The following is a 22,892-nucleotide window of genomic DNA, read 5'->3' as shown; positions in this document are numbered from 1 at the left end:
CCATAAATTTCACCAATTACAGGCGATCACCACGCACTAAGAGATTCCATCCGTGACCACCAAGACCCAGTCACGACCGAATGCCCCAAATCACTAGTGACTCTGAGAATCATTTCGTGATCCTCCTACAGCACCGTGATCACTCTCAGTATATAGACCACACTCATTAGCACTTTCACAGAGTTTAGCTCACCAGCTATCAATAAAACTTCTTTACATTGACCAAGCCTAACACGCATTGAGTCTACCATTAAGAGACGTGACACTTCGACAACGCTCAGTTTACGCCCTATGCAATCTGCAAACAGAAACCTAGAACGGCCTAGTTTCATAGTTCGGAACCCAACCGTCACACACCATTGCCAGAACTTGTTTTAGTAGACGCATCACTATTGCAGTCTAAGTGGTCTTAGGTTTGAGAGTTACCTAATTTCCTATTGGTTAAGTGATAAAGCATTAGATTTTTGTTTTATTTACTTATTTAGTTATGTTACAATTGGTTACCGTAATAGCGCTGTAAGGCTTCTATAAGGTAGCTGTAGCACATCCATGATTGCTTGCATAGCGATTATGGCCCGATCTTTTGCCCTGTGGTTTAACGGCTTGTGCAACCGTTACAAGTTAATCTTTATTTTTAATAATGTGTAGGATAAGCGAGTGAAACACCCTACTTTCTACCTCAAAAGCTAATTTTCAAATACTTCTTAAAAAATCAATTTAGCTTTAAATTAACTAAAAGCTTTATATAAGGTAAATAACTATAATCTAACTTTATATCTTTTATATAAGAAAGTTACCAAACTTACTTAAAGGGGTATTTAAAAAGTCTATTTGCGACATAATATATAATATATAATAAGGTTTTATATAGAAAGTAAAATAGCTAAAAGTCTATAAAAATAATATTTAAGTGTAAATAACTATACTATGCCTAGAAATACGTTTTTAGATTTTTAGCTATTTTATTAAAGCTTTAAGATACTCTAGGGTAAGCTATTTTTAGCTGCACAGTATGCTGTTTCGCCCGCTTATCTGTTTCGCTCGCTTATCTCGTACGTTATACTAAAGAAATCACTATTAAAATGTGATGGTTGTGTTTCCCAACGAGTGAACCAAACCGTTATAGGGTTTATGTTGGCAGGATCGTAGGGCGTGATGTCTGAGCGTAGCGAAGATATCACGTCTCTTCATGGGCAAGTAAACGCGTGTCAGACTTTATTGGCGTAAAGAAGTTTTATTGATAGCTGGTGAGCTAGAGTCTAGGAAAGTGCTAATGAGTGTGGTCTATATACTAGGTAGCTCACGAGGGAGTGTGTGAGTCCGATGATGATGACTCAATGGATTGGAAGTGAGTAACATGGTTCTGCTCATCTATGAACGTCTGGAGACCAAGGCTCATTTGCATTTTACGCCTCTAGACATTCTTAAGACCGTTGTCTTCTAAAATGACCCATAATGGTTTTTGACAGGCCACGCAAAATAGTGGAATGCGTTTCGTCCCAATTGGCGCCTGGCACAGAGTTGATGACGCACAGAACACTGATGTTGATGCCCCGAGGAGATCGGATAGGAACAGCAGCATAAAATCTGGCGACGCTGCCAGGACGACAATACGAGTGAAAGCGCGGGCCTGTGGCCAGGTCTTGGACAATGATAACCGGTAGCTCCGCGGAAACAGTTTCCTCGATTGACTCTTCAATGCCCCACGAGATCTTGCGTTAATTAGCACGCAACGTATAATCATAGACCCCATCACCGCGAGGAATAGATGTTCCACAGAGCCGAAATGCCTCGTTGCTGCTGCTTTGAAATGGGTTGGGCACTGTTGAAGCAAAAATGGGTTGATTGTGTTGTTAGTTCTAAGTTACATGTATCCGAGAGGAGCACAGCTCCTTACTTTGTATCCACATCCCAGCCACTAGCAGATCAGACCACCTTAGTCACACGGTCTCAACAAAGGCTACCTCGTCTTTGACCACGATGAGGAGTGGCGTGATCAGGGCTCCATCTACATTGATGCCCAAGCTGGTGGCATGCCCCAAATGATGTATGCGACTATTCTTCCCAGCGGCAACCCGACAGAGGGAGATATCAGACTCAGCATTCACGGTGTCACTGAGACTGACCCAAGTGTAAGCAGAGTTTCGATACGGAGATAAGGCTTGGAGGAGTGGAAAGGCGAATACGGAGTACTACGAGGGCGATCTCTTTGTGTGTAAGGTTGGACAGTGGCAGTTTCCCGGTGGCATTTTGCCGAGCTACTAGTCGGTCGATCTGGTTTGTGGCTTTTCATGCTAGCAGGAGATTGAGGCACGAGAAGTAGCCGTGTATGTAAAGATATTAAAATATTTTAATTATTACTGACTTTGGTCAGTCTGACAAATTGAAACGGCAACCTTTCCCCACTCTGCTGGCATAGAGCTCATAGCTTGCTCTGGTCTGGAAACTTGCGCAGCATATCAGCCAACTTGTCCATAGGCGCGGCCATGAGACCCATGACAGTGTCGAACGGTGGCTTCTCGCCTGCCCTGGGATGGCTGCGTGTCGGCACAAATTTCTTTGTGTGGTCGAACCTTCTCGCCAAAGACTCCATCTCCTCACCCTGGGCCTTGAGCGACTGTTCAAGAGCCGGCATATCAAGCTTCTCCTCCTCCTGGATGTGCTGCCAGAGCAGGGCCCAGAGTTCCTTGAGCTTCGGCACGTAGTCTGGATCCGTGGATTTCATGTTCTGGAATTCTTTGAGAAGTTCCTTGATCTAATTCAAAGTTATACGCTTTTCTTGATCCATGGTTCATTCTGGGTCTTACCTTGTAGTGTTCCTGACGATCGCTGTCTGTCATCTCCTGACCCTTGGGGCCCATATACTTCTCAAAAGCAGGATAGACTACCAGCTCCTCGCCGATGGAGTGGCGCGCGAGTTCCCAGACGAACTGGTTCCCAAAGCGTTGCTGATGGTCATGGTCTGTAGAGTTTATGACCTCATTGTAGTACTTTTCCAGCTCGCGGTGGCCCTGGATGATAGCATCCGAGATGGCCGATGATAACGCGGCGGTCTGGATTCGCATGAATCTCGGCGAAGCACGAAAGACTTGCGGCCGGAGAAGGGTTCGGAGCTGGAGAGATACGAGGGCGCGCATGGACGACATTTTGAAGAGATGAATAGACTCGTTCGAAATACCACATCAAGGTGGTTCTGATATTGGCTGCTCTACTCATGTACCCGTCTGGTCTTGCCAACATGACGCACGGATGATGAGCTACATGCTATCAGGGATGTCTCCGCAGCGACAGTTGATGCTCAACATAGCGATGGATGACGGACAGGGCGTAAAATTAATGTTGTAGTGCTACCCTTGGGATATGAGGACCAGCCACTCACAGCAAGTCATTTTAATTGCTCTCATATCATTCGACGTGGGCCGGATTGAAAGCTCCTGCCGCACCCAGGTCGACAGATCGGCGACGTCATATGCTCAGGGTACTGGGGCGAGTCATACAGGCACAGCTAGCTGTGCCAATAATATCTGTTATGTAAGAGGCATACGTGGCCTTATTTGACTCCCTTCAATTCAACCATCAACAGCTTCTGCGATACCAATTCAACTTACTGTGCCTTTCTTTATCTATAATGAACCCAATTGACGCTTCTCGTTACTTCCCTGATGACGCCCTTCCTCCTGAAGGCAAATTCAGCTCACGGAAGAAGCTTGTTACAGCAATCAATGCTTGGGCAGCGCCCCCAGGCTATGCATTCTCAGTCAAGAACTCTTAGAAGACCTCTAGTGGAAGAATTGGAGTTATCTACGTATATAACCATGGCACAAAGCCCCCTCGTACCTCATGGAAACGGCTGCAAGAGACTGCAATACGTTATACAGGATGCACTTATCTGTCATAGTGAAGGAAGCCTATGTATGACTACATGGAGTCTAAGGCATTGTCCTGGGGCTGGTTCTGGTAAACACAATCACGAATCAAATCTCAATGAAGCAGTACATCCACAACATCGTCAGCTATCAAGCCTCGATGTATCAAAAGTCCAACAATTCGCCAATGCCGGCGTTGCGCCAAAGGAGATTAGATCCTACTTACGTATGAATTCAGATACGCTTGCTACGCGGCAGTATATCTACAATTGCATTGCACGGGGCAAATGAGAGTTTGCTAAAGGTCAAAGCAATATGTGTGCCTTTGCCGATGAGCTTAACAATGAGAGCTTCTGGAGTCAAATATGCCTTGACGAGAGTGGCAGAGTTACAGTAGTACTATTTGCACACCGAAGATCACTACAATACCTCAAATCATATCCTGAAGTGCTTCTATTGGACTGTACATACAATACCAATAAGTACAAGACGCCTCTTCTTGTTATAGTCGGTATTGATGCTTGTCAACGATCCTTCTGTGTTGCATCTGCATCCCTTAGCGGCGAGAAAGAGAATGACTTCAATTTCGGAGAAATCCCGCAAGAATGCGGCAGCTGGCGCCCGCGCTTGGCTTGCCCGCTCATCTATAACAAGGTCAACGCGTCATTGCCCCGCACCAGCCTCCCTCTCACAAAGTGATATCGCAGCCCAACGCCACGCAAATCTGCCTCTTATGAAGCGATATATATATCTCCTAAAAGCTGGGAAGCCGTTGCCGACGATAAAAGCATCTATTTCTAAAGGAGGGCGCCCAATGGCGCTCACAAAGGCAGAAGAGCGCGCTCTCATTGAGTATCTTCGCAATGTTGAAACCAGCGCTTTCGCTGTGACCGAAGCTTGTATCCGCAACTATGCCAGCCTCATTCGCCAATTTCAACTAAAAGGACCAAAAACGAGGTTATCGCAAGCCTGGGTAGGGAATTTTAAGAAGAGGCACCCAGAATTACAGTGTAATCGTCCCAGAGTCAAGGAAATCCAACGAGCAAGCGCAGAGACCGATATTCCTCGCATGGAAGCCTGGTTTGGGGGTTATGAAGGCACAGTCATAAGAGAGGAAATTCGTCCTCAAAATCTAGGAAATTTCGATGAATCCCCTATACAATTTGGCTGGATTGACAGCAGCCTGAAGCTATTTTCAACTCGCAAGAAAAAAACACCAGGCCTGTTGCTTTTCAGCCGGGGAATAAGGAGTCAATGACCGCCGTGGATGCGATCTACGCCATAGGACAAGCAATTCCTTCTTTCCTTATCTTTGCAATGAAATCTTTGCTTGAAGAATATGCTTTTGCCGATATAGATGAAGATATTATCCTTACACATACGGAAACAGGATTTAATAACAGTCAGAGAGCTCTCCAGTGGCTACAACACTTCAATATATACTCCTTCACAAAAAGCAGCGATTCCGATGACTTTATGATTGAGCAGTGGTTTGGGTACGGTCCCAAGATCACAAGGGAAACTTGGTCGCAAGAGATCGCCTTCAGGGCCTCCAAAAATTCCGAAAAAAATCTCCCAGTTAAGAGAAGGCTTCTTATGGATGGTTTCTCAGCTCATGAGGATCGCCCGTTTATTTAGTATTGTACAATGTTCGATATTATCCCTTATCAACTCCCTAGTCATACAAGTCATCTCCTTCAGCCTCTTGATGTTGGGGTCTATAAGCATGTCAAGCGCGCACAACGAAGTGCTTTATATGACTTTATTGGAGGCGGCGGACTTCAATTATCGAGATTTCAGTTCCTGGGTATGCGGAATCGTTTATACAAAGCTGCCTTTAGAGCCTGTTATATATATGTTGGCTGGGAAAAGTTAGGTCTTTGGCCAATTGACCGGGAAGTTGTTTTAGAACCTCTACGGCGAGCAGCTCACGAGCAAACCGAGCCTTGATTTCCCAACTTCCTTCATCCTGTTACTCCAAGAAAGCAAAAAAAAAAAAAAAAAAAAAAAAAAAAAAAGAAAAAAAAGAAAAAAGAAAAAAAAGAAACCAGTTCAATTCGATACGACATAAGCCTCAAATTCTCAGCAGTCCAACGAGAGCTATCATAGAAGATGTAGAGTCTTCTTTAGACTATGCAATTATCGCCAAATCAGCGCAGAAGGATATTGTAAGATTGCAGAAGGAAAAGCTCAAACTGGAGGCACGCCGGACCGGCACGCTTCGCCGGATCCGTAACCCCGATGGAGGTGCTTATACAATCCGGCAGCTGCGCGAGACGGTGCCAGATCGAGCTCTACTCCTTGCGCAGGTCATCGTCGTTTTTCCCTCATTTCACCCTGATAACAGCCATTGTGCATCTTGAAATTGATTCCATCTCGACCAAGAACTTGGGAAGAGGCGCGATAATCAGTTCTCATATTCCTGAGATCATCAGCCAGGCCATGAACGACCTTATGGAAATGTCACAATACCAACAACATGCCAAAAAAAGCCCTAAGCATCTTGCAAAACCAACTCAAGGTGTGGAGTGGTGAGGAATACGTCAGCTACAGCGCAGCTTCCATCCACCACGATGATAGCCTGCTCATACCGTACCTGAACAGCCTTAGTATTCATCGAAAGGATTCAGACTCATTCTGGAGCAAGACTTTGCGCCATAGTTAGGGGCACAGGTCGCAGAAATGAAGTTGCTGGAGCTTGAGTTTCTATACCGTGTGGACCGGAGAATTGTGCCAACCTAGAGATTCTGATGACGTACTACCAAGGCCTATTCGAGCGCATTTTAGGTACACATTGGCACTGTCCCGCCGGAAATAATGACACGTCACTATACAAAGACGATGCCGCCGGCTAGGCGGCTTATTCCAAGGCCCCAAACAGCATGTGGTTTTTGAGCAATACTCCGACGAAGCGGATGAGCAAAGCAGAGGCAAATGCACCTGTGGTTTCAGAGGCTCACTGAGATAGAATATAGGCGACGGCTGGTCTTGCACGGAGGGGTATTGGGTTCGGAGGGGGATCCACCTCGTCTCGATGAAGTGGCTGATCTAAGTTCATCTCTTTGTACAGTCGATGTCGTATTCTGGCTTGCTGATGATGCAGGTTCAATCGTCTATGACGGTGAGGCACGTCGTTCAATGCAAGTGGTGCCCTGGGACAAGATTGACAAACATGAGTGAATAAATCGGTGATTTAAAGCAGATGGGAGGAGAGCATATGCCAAGAAAATATGGTAAGGGGATGGGGCTGGTGATTTTAGGGACTGAAATATAAAGCTGCCTAAGCTCGCTGCCGTTTCCGCCATGACAGACCCCGCTCTAGTCGAATCTGCAATCTGTCATCATTCTGACGCATGTTGTCTTTTGCTCTCGTCGCTTATTCGGATAGAGAACAGCGGCTCCTCCTGGAATGCCTAGTTAGCACCTCCATTTATAAAACCGAGCCATTGTCAGGTACTCAATGACAAGCTTAGAAGCTGCGGCCACCTTCGACACGCAAAATGTGGGGCATTTCCGTATTTCAAGACCTGTATTTCTCGCTGGTGTTGGCGTTTCGAGCTGGAAAAAAAAACAAGACACGAAGTGCTGTGAGTTACAAATCTAATATCACATCTCACAGCATCCTTGCTGACCGACGAAGGATCATGCTTATGTGTGCGTTGACTGTTACGACAACTTGCTATTGTCTGATTCTGCAGGGTTACTTTGTTCCCGAATGCGTCTATAAGTCGATGGCCGGTAACCAGAGCTTTAGGAATCCGTCTCCTCGTTCGAGCGGCCAGCCAGCGACATATAACGCAAATGTGAGCCCTCTGCTTATGAGAGGGCGAATTCTAGTCCCTAAAGGAATGTTTTTTCTTTCTTTCTTTTTCTTTTCTTTTTTTAAAAAAAAAGAGAAAGAAAGAGAAGAAAAGAATGGAGGAAGGAAGACAAAAAGAAAGATAGTCGAACATGTGCAGAAGCATCAGCCCTCAATGGTCAAGCCATGATTCTCAATGGCCTCACGTTGAAAGCCACTTATGACGACCATTCAGGAGCCTGATTGCTGGACAAGCGAATACGACATGGGAAGGCAGAGTACGTTGTAGAATTGAAGGGCCGGCCGGAGATGAAGAAGTCGTGGTAGAACGAAAGGACGATAAGCCGTGTACGAATCAGTGAGTCAGCCCGCTGGGCTGAAGACTTTCTCCAGTGGTAACTATTCATTAGTAGCTGTCCCTTATGCACTGTGTGCTGGCTTAATTGCCTCCAAGCGGCTTGTCAATGACTGAATTGTAGGATGCGACGTTTCGAGCTGAACGTTGACGACAAGTTTGCCCTCGAGCCTTGCAATGTGGCACACTCAGAAGAAAATATACCTGCTCGCAACCATCGAGAAATAAAGAATGGAACAGTTGAACTGAATCAAAATCAATGCGATTTTCCTCGCAGATTGTTTTAGTTCAAGACAGGAACGCTTCTATGATGTCTTGACAAATGAGAATGTGACAGCGAGAGTTGTTGGGAGATGCCGATATTTTTTTCCCTCATATGAGAGAGTATATACATCTCTATCACTTCTCCCACTTTTGCTGAAAGTGGTTTGTACGCATAATCATTGGCTCACAATCGCTGTGGTTCCTCACAATCCACTTTCACCAGAAAAAGGCCTCTCAATATGACACCCTGATTAGATTTAACGCGTCAAAATGGGATTCAGGCTTCCCAGTTGGCTGGCTTCCTTGTTATATCATTTTCTCTACGCGAATTCGTTTGAGTTTAAGTGGTTCTAACGAAGCTAACGCGTCCCCTGTATGGATTGATTGCAATCCGTATGGACTTTAGTGCCTTTGGAAATTCTATCATCGTCATGCATCTTTAGTCACTTTCGAATATTCAGTCTCAAAGATAACAATCAGTATTATTATAAAAACGCTGTTTGAAAACACTCAGACTGGCCCCCTGAGGCCGCCGAACGGAGCGAGACGACTCTGTCTCTAACATACTCGCCGGCCCGAGCTGTGCGGTTGCTCGCTTTGCAATTATCTTTCTGCTGCTAGCCTAATCGAGACATGATGGACACTAAACACTCCAGGCGATAGGTACTACGGAGCATTTAAGCGTGCCTATTTCATGTCAGACTTGGTGGCTCAGGTCACTCATAAAGAACTTGGAAGGTTAAAATCAATGCAACTTAAATTGCACGCTGATGGCTTACAAGAGGAGGTTGCAATAACCCAGTCAGCCCAGTGAAAACTTCCGGGTAATCACACCCACCACCGTGAGCAGCTCACCTATGGTGTGTGCCAAATTGTTGACACCGTCTAACTAAGATTGTCCGATGCTCTTCTCAGTCACATGTAACTTAGACCTTTTTGATAACACCTCCGATTCCCTCAGTATTGCTTTATCACAGATATTTCATATTGTATGTCAAATCCGGCATTTGATATTTTGTTTGATTTGAAGGGAGTTATTAGTACATTTGTTTTGATTTGTTTGATACTTTGCTTGGTTGGATTGGAATTATGAGCAGTACTGCATAAGTGGCGCATCGGTTGGTCACAATAAGCCACTCACGCAGGCGTTAAAGAAGCGCGAACCCCTCGATGATATCTTGAAACGTGGCGTAATCGTTAGTACTGACGATATCTATTTTCTGACGTCAGTGAGCGTGCGTCATACTGTTACATTGTTACGAGCAGCTATTGTTTAACAGCTTACGATGTAAATAGCGTACTACCTAATGAGGAAATCGGGATTATCCTTGAGCTACTCACATATCAAATTACGCATCACTTATAACGACCTCTAGTCCTGGCAGTTCCTGCCCGAGAAGCGCCTTTATTTCGAGAACTTCCATCATGGCTTCATCAGAGTCCAGAAAGAGCTGTGCGATGTCGTGGGCGTGACGTTTGCGACTAACTCGAACTCTTTAAAAATGTAACTCCGGGGCCCCTTAGCCGCATCCCTAATGGCGCTTGGGGCTTTCCTACCGATAAAGGTTAATTCACCTACGGGAAGGTTATTCTGCGGCAAGACCGTCGCGGTCCGTGCTTCATTTTATATACACGCACCATGGTTATTTCAGCGTGAACACACACAGACATAGTAGAATAAAGCCCAGACTCTCAGATTATTCCTAAGGATTATAGATATGCCTCCATAAATCCGGGAGCAACCGAATCGCGACGTTATAGACCTAGATGATGGCATTGGGGCTTGCATAATAGGCGTTAAACGGCGTCGGCTGCGCAGTTTGCATAGATTTAGCATGTAACCCTCTCGAGCCTCCTACCTGTTGCTAACCAAACATGAGCCAGGACGCAGGGAGCTCTCCACATGCACGATTTAGTCAACAAGGTGTCAGGCATACGGCTTTGCAACGACATGACATGACAATGGCGAACTTTCTGAAACCAGCGCCTACCACAGCAAATAGCTGGACGTTTGAGATTGGTTCAGCATCTTGGCTTGGTTCATCAGAACAAGCCTCCTACCACCGCGTAGACACAATATTACAGTGCAGCCGGCTCCATACGGCAAAATCATTTGTCCACGTTTAGCGTAAATGGCCACCCGCCAATTGAACGCAAGAATTGCCGAACTAATACAGCCAAACCAATCGCACCCACAACGGCACGAGCTAGCGGATTTTGCCATCAGAATGATATCCACTACAGCTGTTGGGTCGTTGATTAATTTATAGATAGTATTTTAACCCTTCCGGCTGTGCTGCGTTGAAGGCTTTACTAGGAAGATTCCATACCCTGGCCCTGCGGATCCTTGATCTCATTCTTTTTGATCCATTTTGCACCTTTCTTCTTCGTTCCGTTAAAGAATCAACATACAACTAAGCTATCTTTGATAGATGGTATTTTCCCTACGATGACCAGCCCCTGTGCGAGTTACTATGTAAGCTTCCATACCTGACTCAAAGTCTAGAGTATTGACCACGAACAGGGCTCTGCCAAGTGCCGCAATAGTGTCCTGATATTTGGTGCCCGGTGCGATTTCTGTTTGGTGCAGTCTTCCTAGACGCAATTGTGTCGTTCCCACGCTAACCCCAAATATGACACTAGACCGCAGGTGCTGGGATGCCTATGAACATCTTGCTGCCTCACCCCTCGACTCCATCCAGCGAATATGCAAACCCCATGAATGAGAACGTACAGACCAATAAGGCAGCTGCTAGTAAGGAGGGTATGGCATACTGGAAGAGAGCCTATGCTGCTCCTTGGTCCGTTCAGAAACTTGTTTATCCGGATGAATTGGGGATTCTGAGACAACAATGATAGCATGTTCTTTCATTCTGATATTTAGTGCTAGCAACAACCACTACCATCGCACTTCCCACAATAGGTCCCGAGCAATCCCATCCACTTAAAGCCTTTGAGGTATCATCTTGCTAGGTAGCCTCGATCGACGTCTAATGAGGGGAAATATTAGAATTGGCTGGGCAGCGGCCATTGAATCAGGCGGCATGGCGGCCGTTTGACATGGTCCTAAATCCATTAAACATGTCTTCGCTAATCTCCGACACCTTAGACCCTTACTGAAAAGGGTTCGTCCTAACTGTGGAAGGTTGTCCGCTTTCAGACGCTGCATAATCAACCAATCGGCGGTGCTGGTAACACTTAAGGTCCCATAATCCATCCGCGGCGAACTGTCGTGGATATAATAGGCTGGAGAACAAGCAAGCAGTCCAAGCACAGATTTATTCATCTAATTGATGATGGACTCCTGGATGAGAACATACTTGCAGTTTATAATGCGGCTGTGACGGGGTCCTCAGGCAGTAAACGGTGGCAGTCTACAATTTGAAACAGGAGGAGATGGCCCCCCTCAACTGGCGTTGCTCTTGTACTTCAAAGTAGCGAGACTAGCTTACGAGGCAAATAACCGTATGCTGATAGCATTCTCCAAGACGCCTTTTTTGTTTTTCTTTCTTTTTTACCTGCTGCAACTAATGACATGGTTTTCTATTACCTTCTTGCTTGTGATATGATAATACCATTAACACGACATAGCACGGCGATGCTACGTCATACATTTCCTTGACCCAAGTAAATTAAATTATTATCCACTAAAAAGGTTTCGTTAATGACGTCAAACTAGAGCTTCACATACGTATTAATTATTCATAGTTTTGATAAACGCAACGGTTAACTTACTAGTGTACATTTATGACGTCAGACGTCACTAGTGCGCCATGAGAAATCTCAAGATTTATTTATAAATGCGGCTTGACGCCCTGTTATTTCCAGGCCCATGCATCTTAATAACTTTCTTTACAAATTTAGATAATTCTGCTACAATGTTGAGTGTTTCGGCTTTCTTTCACAACGTCCTCAACTATTTACTTTCATGGGTACATCCAGTATGATAATCTCATTGAATAGAATAAGAGCATTATAGTTAGCGTGCTAATCCTGTAACAGAACGCCCACTGGGGATGGTTGTCTTGCAATCGCAAAGTGAGTTGTCCGTGATCTCCTATCTTGCACACTTTCTTACATACTGTCGCAGACTGGGCAACTCGAGCGGGAGATAATCCCGCTCGGCAAGAAACTCAAGCTCCTCTTCCTGTTCAACCATATCACTGAATGGATCGATACGACACACGCCATGCGACTTTATATGCACAATAAGTCCCTAGAAAAGGGTATGTCTTGGGGTCAGGGCTGCACGTGGAAGATATTAACACGCGAATAGGTAAGAAAGAGGCATCTCCAGCATCCAAGGAGCAAATTAGCAAATTCGTTGATTATTATGGTATCAACATGAATGACTTTGACCCTTCGGGTATTAATGAGTATAACACATTCGAAGACTTCTTCGCCCGAGCGCATAAAGCCGGCTCAAGGCCGATCCACCGGCCTGATGATGCATTAACCGCGATCGTTGTGGCCGATTCAAGAGTTGTCACGTACGAATCAGTTGCAGAAACAAAGAAGATTTGGATTAAAGGCCATGATTTTAGCATTACCAATCTCGTCATGGACACACAACTCGGTTCAAAGTACGAAAACGCAGCCGTTGCCAGCTTTCGTCTATCACCACAAGACTATCATCGATACCACTCACCTGTGACCGGCAAAATCAAATTATTTCGGAGTATTCCCGGCGACTATTATCAAGTCGATCCTGTTGCTTTACAGAGTCAAGTAGATATCTTAACGAGAAATAGAAGGGCGTATGTCATCATCGAGACGGCTGAATTTGGCGATGTCTTGTTTGTCGCCATCGGAGCAACGAATGTGGGATCAGTCGTGTAAGTGCAATTATGCTCCCGAGGCATGTATAGTTCGGGTTCTAACCATATGCAGCATACACGAGCAATTTCAGAAAAGTGGCGTACAGGTCAATAAGGGTGATGAGCTGGGACATTTTCAGTTTGGCGGCTCTTCCATTATTGTCGCATTCCAAGTGGAGAGGATTAAATTTGACAACGATCTGTTGCAGTTAAGCAAGCAGCGTATTCAAGTCTCGGTCGAGGTTGGTATGAGCTTGGGTCGTGCAACCCGTTCAACCCGGCGAGGCGAGATGTCTCCCGAACCTACGTATGCTGAAGTTGCAGATCCAAATGCATAAATCAATCTTATCTTCAGGGTGTCCACCAATTGATATAAGTTGCATGTATAAATGGAAAGGCCGACCGGAGCGAACAAATACTATATTAAGGAGAAAAGAAATTTATTCAGGGGTAAACCCACTCAGTTACTCAACCACAATGCCAATACCACCCGAGGACATCGATCCGAGTCCACTATCGTCCCGCAAGTAAACGCCTAGCCAGCTCCCTATAGTCGATCTTACCAGTTCTCTTCTTCCAGAGCAAAAAGGTATAAGTGAAGAACATAGCCTACATGGGGAGGTCCCTCATCCGGCAAAGCTACCGCGCGATAATGCGGACAGCGCCATAGCCCCCAGCGCATGTTGGTGACTCGTAGTGTACCTATTCAGGTGAGACTACCTACTCTCTGTGCAAAGCAGCCTCGACATTAAGTCAAATCAAAGCTTTCGAGACTTCAGAACCCAAACACAAAGAAGAAGGCGGGCACATTCGACTCGAACACACAACCACCAACCAATCTGTCTTCAGTACTGTTGAAAATACGAGAGATCATTCAAAGAGCCCATGACTCTAGATGGCCTGCAAAATGTATGGGACCTGTACTTTACGTCGAGGAATAGCCCTTTGCTGGTCTGTGTCAGCGGAACCCATCTACCGACTGGGTAACCCCCAAGGCCGCTTCGGCTATGCAGATGATACATCTATCTTATCTATAGGCGATACGGTAGACGAGACGACCGCTGCGGCATCTGAGTCCATCAAGGAGATGGTGCGTTGGGGCGCGACAAACGGCGTCTCCTTCGACACGAAGAAGACCGATGTCATGCACTTCTCTCGCAGTAAACTGAGGACCACCCCGCCGGTATGTCACGGTGGCGTCGAGAAACATCCCGAGTCGGCTCTGCGCTGGCTTGATAGCAGGCTATCGTTCAGAATCCATGTAGAGAAGTGGGCGGCGAAAGCGAAGGCAGTGGCCTACCACCTGCGAGGACTAACCAATACGAAACACGGTCCGCTGCCGGGTGCTGTCCAAAACGCCGTCAAGGTGTCAGTCGAGCCATTCCTGCTCTACGGTTCCGAGGCGTGGTACCAGGGCATGACAAGGCCACGATGAAGCCAGCCTACCAGAGACCCGCCATGGAGCAACCAGCATCTCATACAGAGAATGAACAAGGCCTTGGACCAGTCCATGAGAGCTACACTGCCCTTCTGGAAGACGACACCCACCGCCACCCTCCACCGGGAAAGTGGGATACTGCCAGTTACCCAGGTCCTCGAAGCGCGGCGACTCAGGTTCTCCGCACGACTCAAGTCGCTTGACGAGCCATCCTCTTGCGAGTCGAACGCTACCACCCAGTCAGCCCCACTTACCACGATCTCATCAAACGAAGATATCAAATACAGATAGAAAGCAGCTTTAGAACACGTCTTCGACGGATTAGGTCGCCTCGGACCAGTTGAGGTCTTCGATGCCGAAGCTAGAGGGGCGTTAGAAGGCCTAAAGGCCGCCCTAAACCTACAAGAATCAGTATCGTGAAACATCATAAACTGCCTAGACAACCTCGCGGCCGCTACATGCCTTCGAGGCACACCGTCTGTCTCGTCTCAAGACGTCTTCCTTGAGTTTCAGGCTTTAACAGCATCGCATGGAGCCAGACAGGTAGGCTGGGTGCCAGGACATAACGACATCCCTGGCAACGAAGAGGCCGATAAACTGGCCAAAGCAGCATCATCGCTCCCCGAACCCGAAGGGGCTCAGCTAACGCTAGCATACTTGTGAAGGATCGTAAGACAAAAGCCGAAAGAAGCATTCGAGACCTGATCGTCCGCCGCCGATCCTGAGCAGTATAGGCGACCAGAGGCTCTCCGCAGGAGTGAGAGTTTTGGCGAACAGCCTTGCACCAACTGCTGGCAGCGAGATCCCTCCACGGTGATTTCGCCGCATATCACGAGGGATTCGACCATGGCGATGCACGCCTGGTCTGTTCATGCAACCGACGCAAAGCACCGGATCATATCTTCTATCGCCGAAAGGTGCTGCCGCCTCATGGGATTAGGCTCGCCCCTCACTGAATGCAGCCGTCAACCTAGCAATAGGAAAAGACTTCGACAGGTTCGTCGAGCTGTCCAAGATAAGCGCCTTCTTCGACAAGATCTGCCCCCGCCACTAGACGAGACCAACTCAGGACGCACTCGCACCTCTCCTCCTCTCCTCCTTTCCTTCCCCTTCATACTGTTTTCTTTTGTCTGATCTTCTTACTATTTCAAGGCTCGGCTAGATGAAGGGCGCTGACACACCCTTTATATTGCCGTAACCACTCGAGGGCAGTCCCGAGCTGCCGCGCCCACAGGCCCACCACAGCGTCTCTGACAACAGGCTTGTCTTGCAGCTGCTGTTCCCAGCTGCGCCTGGTCCTCCCGCTGACGGGCAACAGGCTCTATACGATGCGCCGTCTGTACCAATAATATGCTGGATAGTGTGATCTGTTGACGCTTTTGCAGAAACTGCATTTCGATAGGGAAGTCTAATTTCGCGTCGCGAATGGCCAATCCTGCCAAAGCCAATAGCATTTTGTAATTAGTGCGTAGATAGATTGCCTTAGCTCAGCACATCCTTTGCCAGGTTGGACTCCCACCAGGATCGCCTTTGTCACCGTTGCTGTTCCTGTTCTTTAATGCAGATCTCATTCAGCATAAAATCGACTTAAAAAGCGGGTCAATCGTGTTCATCGACGATTACTCGGCCTGGGTGACGGCCCCGACAGCAGAAGCAAACCGAGCAGGCATTCAGGCCGTCATCGACAGAGCACCGGAGTGGGAGAGACGAAGCGGGGCGACGTTTGAGGAGGATAAGACTGTCATCATCCACTTCACGCGCCGTCCCGAACGCACTGATGAAAGCCCGTATACGATCAAAGGCCAAACAATCATTCCGAAGAAAAGTGGCAAGATCCAGGGACTGGTGATGGATTCGGAGTTGCGGTATGAGGAACACATGAAGGAAGCAGCTACACGAGGCCTCCGAGCGGCCATGTGCCTACGAAGGCTGAAGATGTTGACGCCCCGGATAGCGAGACAGTTGTTTTTAGCAACGGTGGCCCCAACAATGGGCTATGCTTCGAACGTGTAGCCCCACAGACGCGGGTGGATGGAGACCAGGTGGCGGAACGAAGCACAGAAGATAGGAGCGCAAGCCATCACAGGAACCTTCAAGACAGTGTCGATGGCTTTGGCAGAAGCTGAAGCTGACATTCTACCCATCGGTGAACCCACTCGCAGGCCGGTATACAGCTCTACGTCAATATGCAAACGCTAACGGAGACACATCCGCTTGCGGCACTCAGGGTGAGGGAGACACAGAGGTATCTGTCGCCATTGACGAAGCTAGCGCTCGCCCACGATGGCGCAGTAGAGCGGATGGAAACGATCGAGCCGTATGCACTATCACCGTGGCATAGGAAAATGATGGTGGAGTATGACTCAGGCAAGGACGCAGTGGCAGACGCAGGCATAAACGACGACGCGACCGATGCCACAAGCGCAAAACAAGTGCTCATTGCGACAAGCGCATCAGCAAGAAACGGCATAGTAGGTATGGGCGGCGTCGTGCGCAACGCCGCCGGCGCAGGAGCACCATGATAGTATCATAGCAAAGTACTCCATCACTCTTGCTCGAAGAGACCAACAGAACGCATACACGGCCGAGCTGGAAGCGGTGGCAGTGGTCCTCAGATGCATGCCTTATGGACTCTGAAATCGAGATATGATTGTTGTAACACGAAATCGGTCGGCACTACAAGCGATCGCGATACCTCGACAGCAGTCAGGACAAGACACCATCCGGGAGATCTACCAACGTGTCGATCGACTCGAAAAGGGTGGTAGCACTATTAAGATGCGCTGGGTATCGTCTACAAACGAGCCTTTCACACTTGGAGCAAAAGCGAAGGTGGAAGCACGAAAAGCTGCAGACAGCGGATGCAAAGTAACAAACCCGCTGATACAGGCCCGATCGACCCGGCTAAGAGTACTGTTAGCACAACGCCGACAGCGCATGACACTACCTGAGGGGGTAGGTGGCTACTCGAAGCAGCTCGACAAAGCGTTGTCAGGCAATCACACGAGGATACTGTATGATTCTCTAAAGAGGCGCGAATCCGACATTCTGGTACAGCGGCGAACGGGGATGGCGGGGGTCAACAAGTATCTACACAGGATAGGCGCAACTGAGACAGATACGTGCGACTGCGGTCAAGAAGAAGAAACGGTCGACCACTTCCTCTTCCGATGCCCACGATAGGACAAGCAACGAGAACACATGCGAAACGTCAATCAAGCAATGATAGACAATCTATCTGTCTTTTTAGGAGGCAGACGGAGACAAGTGGAGCCCGAACTTGGGAGCGGTGCGAGTAGCGATCAAGTTTGTGGCAAGCAAGGGTCGTTTGAATACTACACAGACGTAAAAGCATACAAGACATACTGACAAACTAAACAATACAACAAGAACTAATATGAGATAGCCTCAGATAGACAGACCAGGCTTCAGCTACTGGAGATGGGATGCTAAACACTTGAAAAAATATGCCTTCAAGCAGGCCTGGCGCAAGGACAAGCGAGGCTGATAAGAATAGCAAGATGTAAGTGTTGGCGAAGTCGAAGGGGGGTGAGTTATGGGACCAGAAGTGGGGAAAAAGAATGTAACGAAATCCAACGTCTTGGGCCCTATGAGGCGTATCCTCCTGGGCGTAATAAATTCATTCATTCATTTATTAAGGTCATTTAGACGACTACAACCGCGTAGGATATAATCAAATCAAATCGAGGAACTTTCCGATCATTTCCTGAACCAAAATGAGAGAGGTTGTTTCCTCTTCTCTCTTCTGATTGTAACCCTATTAGAGGGAGCAGGTGGAGGTCAAAACGGGAAACCAAACTAATAACGAATTGCTACCTATGGCAGCATGTTAACGCCAATTTTTCCAATGCGCCGCATTTCCAGAGGAGAGATCTGGGGTAAGGATATGGAGATTCTGATTGGTGCAGAAGTGGAAATGCAGCGCATTTCTAGTCTATTCTTGAGTAAGGTCTAGAGGGCGCAATTTGTTGACCCTGCAACTCTATTTTAGTAGAGGATTTGACTTATATCGCCTGCAAATAATACCTAGGCCTCCCCCTCGCTGCAGCTCTGTCGATCCAGCCTTGTCTCTACTAGCTTACCCACTTTCGCAGCTCTCGTGAGATTTTCCCATTCAGCCTTATAGGCACGGTTCTTGCATTTGTTACTAAGCCCGGATAGCCAATATAGAGGGTAAAATACCAAGGCAGAAATCAAGAAGCATATAAAAACATTTCGGTTCTCGCCCATAACTACTTCAGTATTTAGCTGATCTCTCCAGATAATCCCGAGGTATATGCCAAGTCCAATGAGGTAGGCCGTTAAAGCATAGTGAATAAGGGCCCTCGGGGCTGAGATAAGAAGGACAGCAGAAGAGACGGGAACATAGAAAACCCCTCCCCGCTTGGAGTCCTTACCCGTGGGGCCTCTCACGTCCTTCCACCCAGTCTTCTCACGTTCATCGTTTAACCATCCTAGGAGCTGGTCCCAGCTTAGGTTTCTGCTGATTGTAGCCTGCAGGTTGCATGCACACAGAGCGGATATGAGACCAGTTGCCAAGCTCAAGAGCCACAGACCGCGAACGATCCAATGAACCTGGCCAACAGAAGGTAGCGACATAGATGTTATCGCGATAGTAGCGATGAGTGTTCCCTAGATGGACGGAATTAGTCAATCTGTGTTTGGAGTCCAATTTAGCAATCAACTTACTGCGACCGCCGCAGCATTGCAGGCGGCAATTTCCGATTCCCGGAAAACTTTAAACAAATCTGGCTTCGGACATTTAACAAGCCTGTGCGTCATGCACCATACCTGGGAACAAGCGAAGAAGTGAAGGAATATGGATTCAAAGCCATAGAGCGTAAACCAGAGTCGAATTCTATAATATATGTCATTTGTATAAGTCCACAGAGCCTTAGGAAGACTCTAAGTGCTCTGAGTTTCCGACGTCGCCATTGCATCTATTGCGTCGATGCTGGAGCGGTCACATCAAGTGAAATGAGTAACTTGAAGAAACCTGCAACCTGGCGAATTTATGAAAGGAATGACCTTGATGCCCAGCTTTCGGTCGGGCAGTAATGCGTAACTAACAATTCTAATAGGGCATAGCTACCAGATCTGCCGCACGTGACCGTGAGGAGCATTACGCTCAGACCAGTACATACTAGAGTTCCCCAGGTGATTGTGCAGTAGGGGCCGAGGCAGTGAGGCGTTTAAATCCTAACTAATATGCATGGACAAAAAGATATAATTCTATGAAGATAATGGAGATAAGTAGTCAGCGCCTGGACGAAGAGCGTGTAATTTAGTAAATTATAAGCAGTCCTTGGTACAGTAGGGTGCATGGCCATAATAGAATATACATACATACATATATACGTAGGACTTAAAACTCGTCTAGCTAGTAGAAGGCAGTTATCTAGTGATTTTCCTACTATATATAGCCCAGCATCTGGAATCTAAACCTATTTAGTAATATATTATTAGACCAGCCCTGGGCGCAATGGGCTGCACCTTTTCCGAGCACTGCCGGTGGCTGCGTAATTAGCGCATTCCTTCTTTATATGGCAAATACTGTATACAACTCTTCTATATTTACGGTTCCTCGTACCTACTTTAAAGAACTAAAAAGACATCAGCCCCAGTACACCGCTTAGTATATTCCGTTTTCTTTTTTTTTTTTTTTTTTTTTGTGGCTTGTACGTAGTCTTTTTAAGGTTTTTAGTTTTCTATAATTATTAGTTTTTATCTCAGCCTTTCTTGGCTTTCTCTATTCTTGTATCTAAGCTGCCATATATACTTCTTGTCCTTGTTTCCGAAGATATATAAGGCCTTCAAATCATCTCAATAAAGAAAACATCTCTACAAGACACCATCAGAACAAACACATCTAAACAATCACTCGTGCGAATAATCAATAATAACTTCGCTTATTCTCTTATCTTTACTTTAAACATACGATATTTTCTTATCAGACACGAAAGCAATAAGTCTCTGTAATATCTAATAAACGAGATCATTCTTCGGTGCTTCCACTAGTGTATTACTTTCGTACACTGGACGCAATGAAGGGTGTCATTGTTAGTATTACGGTGATACTCGGCACAGTCCCCCTTCTAGCCGCACACCCACTCCTCCTCCAATATAGTTATCCTCCCGCAAACGGCACGACCTCATACACTCATACCCACAATAAGCGGAAAGCTGATGCGCCAGCTCAGTGTGGTTTTTGCGCTCTTCACGATCTTTATGGCCACTATTATCTTGATCTGAGTGCCTGCACTACAAGTGACTGCCAGGGGTTGGCTAATGAGGCACAAGAGAAGACTGGGGCCGACAGCTGCGTTGAAAGTAGTAGTTTCGCTGGGTGCTTTATTAAGTGCTTCTACTCTGGTGAACCAGATCAGAATAGTATCGACCAACTCGATAGAAATTATTGTTAGATTTCCAGAATCTAGGTTAATTCTCGAGCCTACGTCAAATACTCGGCGAAGAAATGCTTCGTCAAAGTATTAAGGATTTCAGACATAACGGGTTGTGAAATGCTGGCGTTGGTACCGGATGGATGAGATGGGCGCCTCTTGTAGACACTAGGCAAGGAAGTTACTTCACTAAGTTAATATCTCAAGGATACCTACAATATACCGTTTTTAAACTTACTCCTTGTTTCTATTCGATTTTGAATGCGAGTGAGTGTCTCCATGTGTGGTTGATGTGTATCTTACATTATTGTTGGTACTGGTGTCCCATCTGCCAGTGTCTCTATGAATGGCAGGATCATCAAGCTATCCGGTAACAAGGCCATTGCGGATACCGGCACCACCCTAGTCTTGTTTTCTGACGAGGTCTGCGGGGCGCTGTACAGTGCAATCCCTGGAGCGACCTATGACTCGACCCAACAGCGCTATGTCTTCCCTACGAGCACAGAGGTAGAAGTCTTTCCCGAATTTAAGGTAGCCATTGGGAGATAAGCAGTTTGTGATCCGGCCCGAGGACTTGGCGTTTGCACCTACGGTCGATGACAACTGGTATGGCGGAGTTCAGTCGAGGGGCAAATTGGCCTTTGATATGTTTGGCGACGATTTTCTGAAGTCGGTTTACGCGGTAAGTCGTCTCAAAGCTGAAATGATGGGACGCATGCTAATGAAAGACAGATTTGGGACCAAGGCAGCCGACGATTTGGAATTGTTCCAAAAATTGAAGCAATTCAGAACCTGGACCGTTCTGCTTCCACTTAAGGGAGTACATATTATCATGTCCAGAAGGATTTAATAGTATGTTCTATGCATTAATATAGATTGTGCTTAGTCCTTAATCCCTTATTGCAATATTAGTTTGATATATATGCAACATCTTGAAGATGAATTGCTCCAGCAGCCCATAACGAACAAATTGAATCATATGATCATGCTTGCAACCTAACTGCTTGCAATACCATTACGACTAGACCATCCCTTCCTCAGGGAAAGGAGTTAACGGCTATCTACGGTTCCTCTTATGATTCTTACGCCAGACTGTCCACTGAACAGTAGCTTGCAGGTTACCAATGAGTTCCCACGTAGACTCAGAGTAGCCAACCAATTTCATTAAAGCTACCTTATGCCTCATGCCTTCCTCAGTCTTTCACTGCTCATCGAACATGCATTCTACCTGCCACTACTCCTCACAATGTATTAGAATAGGTGCCGGTTGTATGTAATCTGGTCTCTGTAATGATAGGTAGTCAGTCGGCGCTGGGCACAATAGGTCGACATAGAAGACCTGGTGGATCCTTCCAGGTACATTCAGCTAATAGGAGTGAGAGGTAACTTTCTAGATCACATGGCATTTGGTATTTCGCATGTAGCCAGTCCAGATTGTTCGATTGTCTTGTAGTCTTCACATTCTTCAGATTCAGATAGATTCAATTGTCTAGCTTATAACTGAGGGCTGCTCTGCGGGACTTGTTAACGAACCTTTCTTGCTTTTCGTGGCCTATGTTTATAGCCGCCTGTCCCTATTCTATAGGGTCTTCCAATCGTATTACGAAGCCCTCAGCAAGACAATCTTCATTGGTACGTATAATCAGCTTGCTTTGATTTAAAGCCTCTAATAACCGTAATTATGACTCTATTCCAGGAGATTCTATTTCCCGAACACATCATTCTTAACCTGATTGACTATCTGGAACTCCGGAAACTATTGTTAACTATTATCAATACAATCGACTTTTAACTACAACACTCAATCGAATGCTTAACTTTACCAACGCTACGAAAGAGCCAATACCACTATAAATTCATCTATAAACTCTGCTGGCTCTCTATTTATATTCTATACCAGTACTGTCCGGTCTTTCCTTATGGAGCCTACA

The 22,892-nt window shown here is 46.5% G+C and overlaps 7 protein-coding genes across 7 annotated transcripts; 5 read left to right on the top strand and 2 right to left on the bottom strand.

The window, feature by feature from the left end:
* Positions 1–2,422: 2,422 nt before the first annotated feature.
* BKA55DRAFT_531268 (uncharacterized protein) lies at positions 2,423–3,146 on the bottom strand (the record flags this gene model as incomplete). The annotated part of the gene is made up of 2 exons (XM_046189216.1): positions 2,423–2,755; positions 2,889–3,146. The coding sequence occupies 2 exons, from the start codon at positions 3,144–3,146 to the stop codon at positions 2,423–2,425; spliced, it is 591 nt and encodes a 196-aa protein (XP_046040737.1).
* Positions 3,147–5,120: 1,974 nt separating this feature from the next.
* BKA55DRAFT_587546 (uncharacterized protein) lies at positions 5,121–5,673 on the top strand (the record flags this gene model as incomplete). Its single annotated transcript, XM_046194673.1, has 2 exons — positions 5,121–5,503; positions 5,546–5,673. Coding segments are annotated over 2 exons (511 nt in total), but the record flags the coding sequence as incomplete, so codon positions are not given.
* A 1,426-nt stretch (positions 5,674–7,099) lies between these two features.
* BKA55DRAFT_587541 (uncharacterized protein) lies at positions 7,100–8,292 on the top strand. The gene is made up of 3 exons (XM_046194672.1): positions 7,100–7,453; positions 7,507–7,716; positions 7,767–8,292. The coding sequence occupies exons 2-3, from the start codon at positions 7,511–7,513 to the stop codon at positions 7,906–7,908; spliced, it is 348 nt and encodes a 115-aa protein (XP_046040735.1). The 5' UTR covers positions 7,100–7,453; positions 7,507–7,510; the 3' UTR covers positions 7,909–8,292.
* A 2,441-nt stretch (positions 8,293–10,733) lies between these two features.
* BKA55DRAFT_698794 (uncharacterized protein) lies at positions 10,734–11,140 on the top strand (the record flags this gene model as incomplete). The annotated part of the gene is made up of 3 exons (XM_046200552.1): positions 10,734–10,760; positions 10,809–10,868; positions 10,928–11,140. 3 exons carry the CDS (start codon positions 10,734–10,736, stop codon positions 11,138–11,140), a joined length of 300 nt encoding a protein of 99 aa, XP_046040734.1.
* Positions 11,141–12,127: 987 nt separating this feature from the next.
* On the top strand, positions 12,128–13,610 carry BKA55DRAFT_587535 (phosphatidylserine decarboxylase-domain-containing protein). Its single transcript, XM_046194671.1, has 5 exons — positions 12,128–12,225; positions 12,287–12,322; positions 12,375–12,510; positions 12,561–13,119; positions 13,175–13,610. Exons 1-5 carry the CDS (start codon positions 12,163–12,165, stop codon positions 13,437–13,439), a joined length of 1,059 nt encoding a protein of 352 aa, XP_046040733.1. The 5' UTR covers positions 12,128–12,162; the 3' UTR covers positions 13,440–13,610.
* A 4,736-nt stretch (positions 13,611–18,346) lies between these two features.
* Positions 18,347–19,559, bottom strand: BKA55DRAFT_587528 (uncharacterized protein). The gene is made up of 2 exons (XM_046194670.1): positions 19,250–19,559; positions 18,347–19,192 (listed from the first exon to the last, which is right to left on the bottom strand). Exons 1-2 carry the CDS (start codon positions 19,340–19,342, stop codon positions 18,587–18,589), a joined length of 699 nt encoding a protein of 232 aa, XP_046040732.1. The 5' UTR covers positions 19,343–19,559; the 3' UTR covers positions 18,347–18,586.
* A 1,705-nt stretch (positions 19,560–21,264) lies between these two features.
* On the top strand, positions 21,265–21,646 carry BKA55DRAFT_485125 (uncharacterized protein; the record flags this gene model as incomplete). The annotated part of the gene is made up of 2 exons (XM_046186213.1): positions 21,265–21,492; positions 21,584–21,646. Coding segments are annotated over 2 exons (291 nt in total), but the record flags the coding sequence as incomplete, so codon positions are not given.
* Positions 21,647–22,892: the final 1,246 nt, after the last annotated feature.

This window comes from Fusarium redolens, assembly GCF_020744475.1.
Source record: "Fusarium redolens strain MPI-CAGE-AT-0023 chromosome Unknown BKA55scaffold_45, whole genome shotgun sequence".
Lineage (NCBI taxonomy): Eukaryota > Fungi > Ascomycota > Sordariomycetes > Hypocreales > Nectriaceae > Fusarium > Fusarium redolens.
This window is presented reverse-complemented; position numbering and strand designations above follow the sequence as displayed.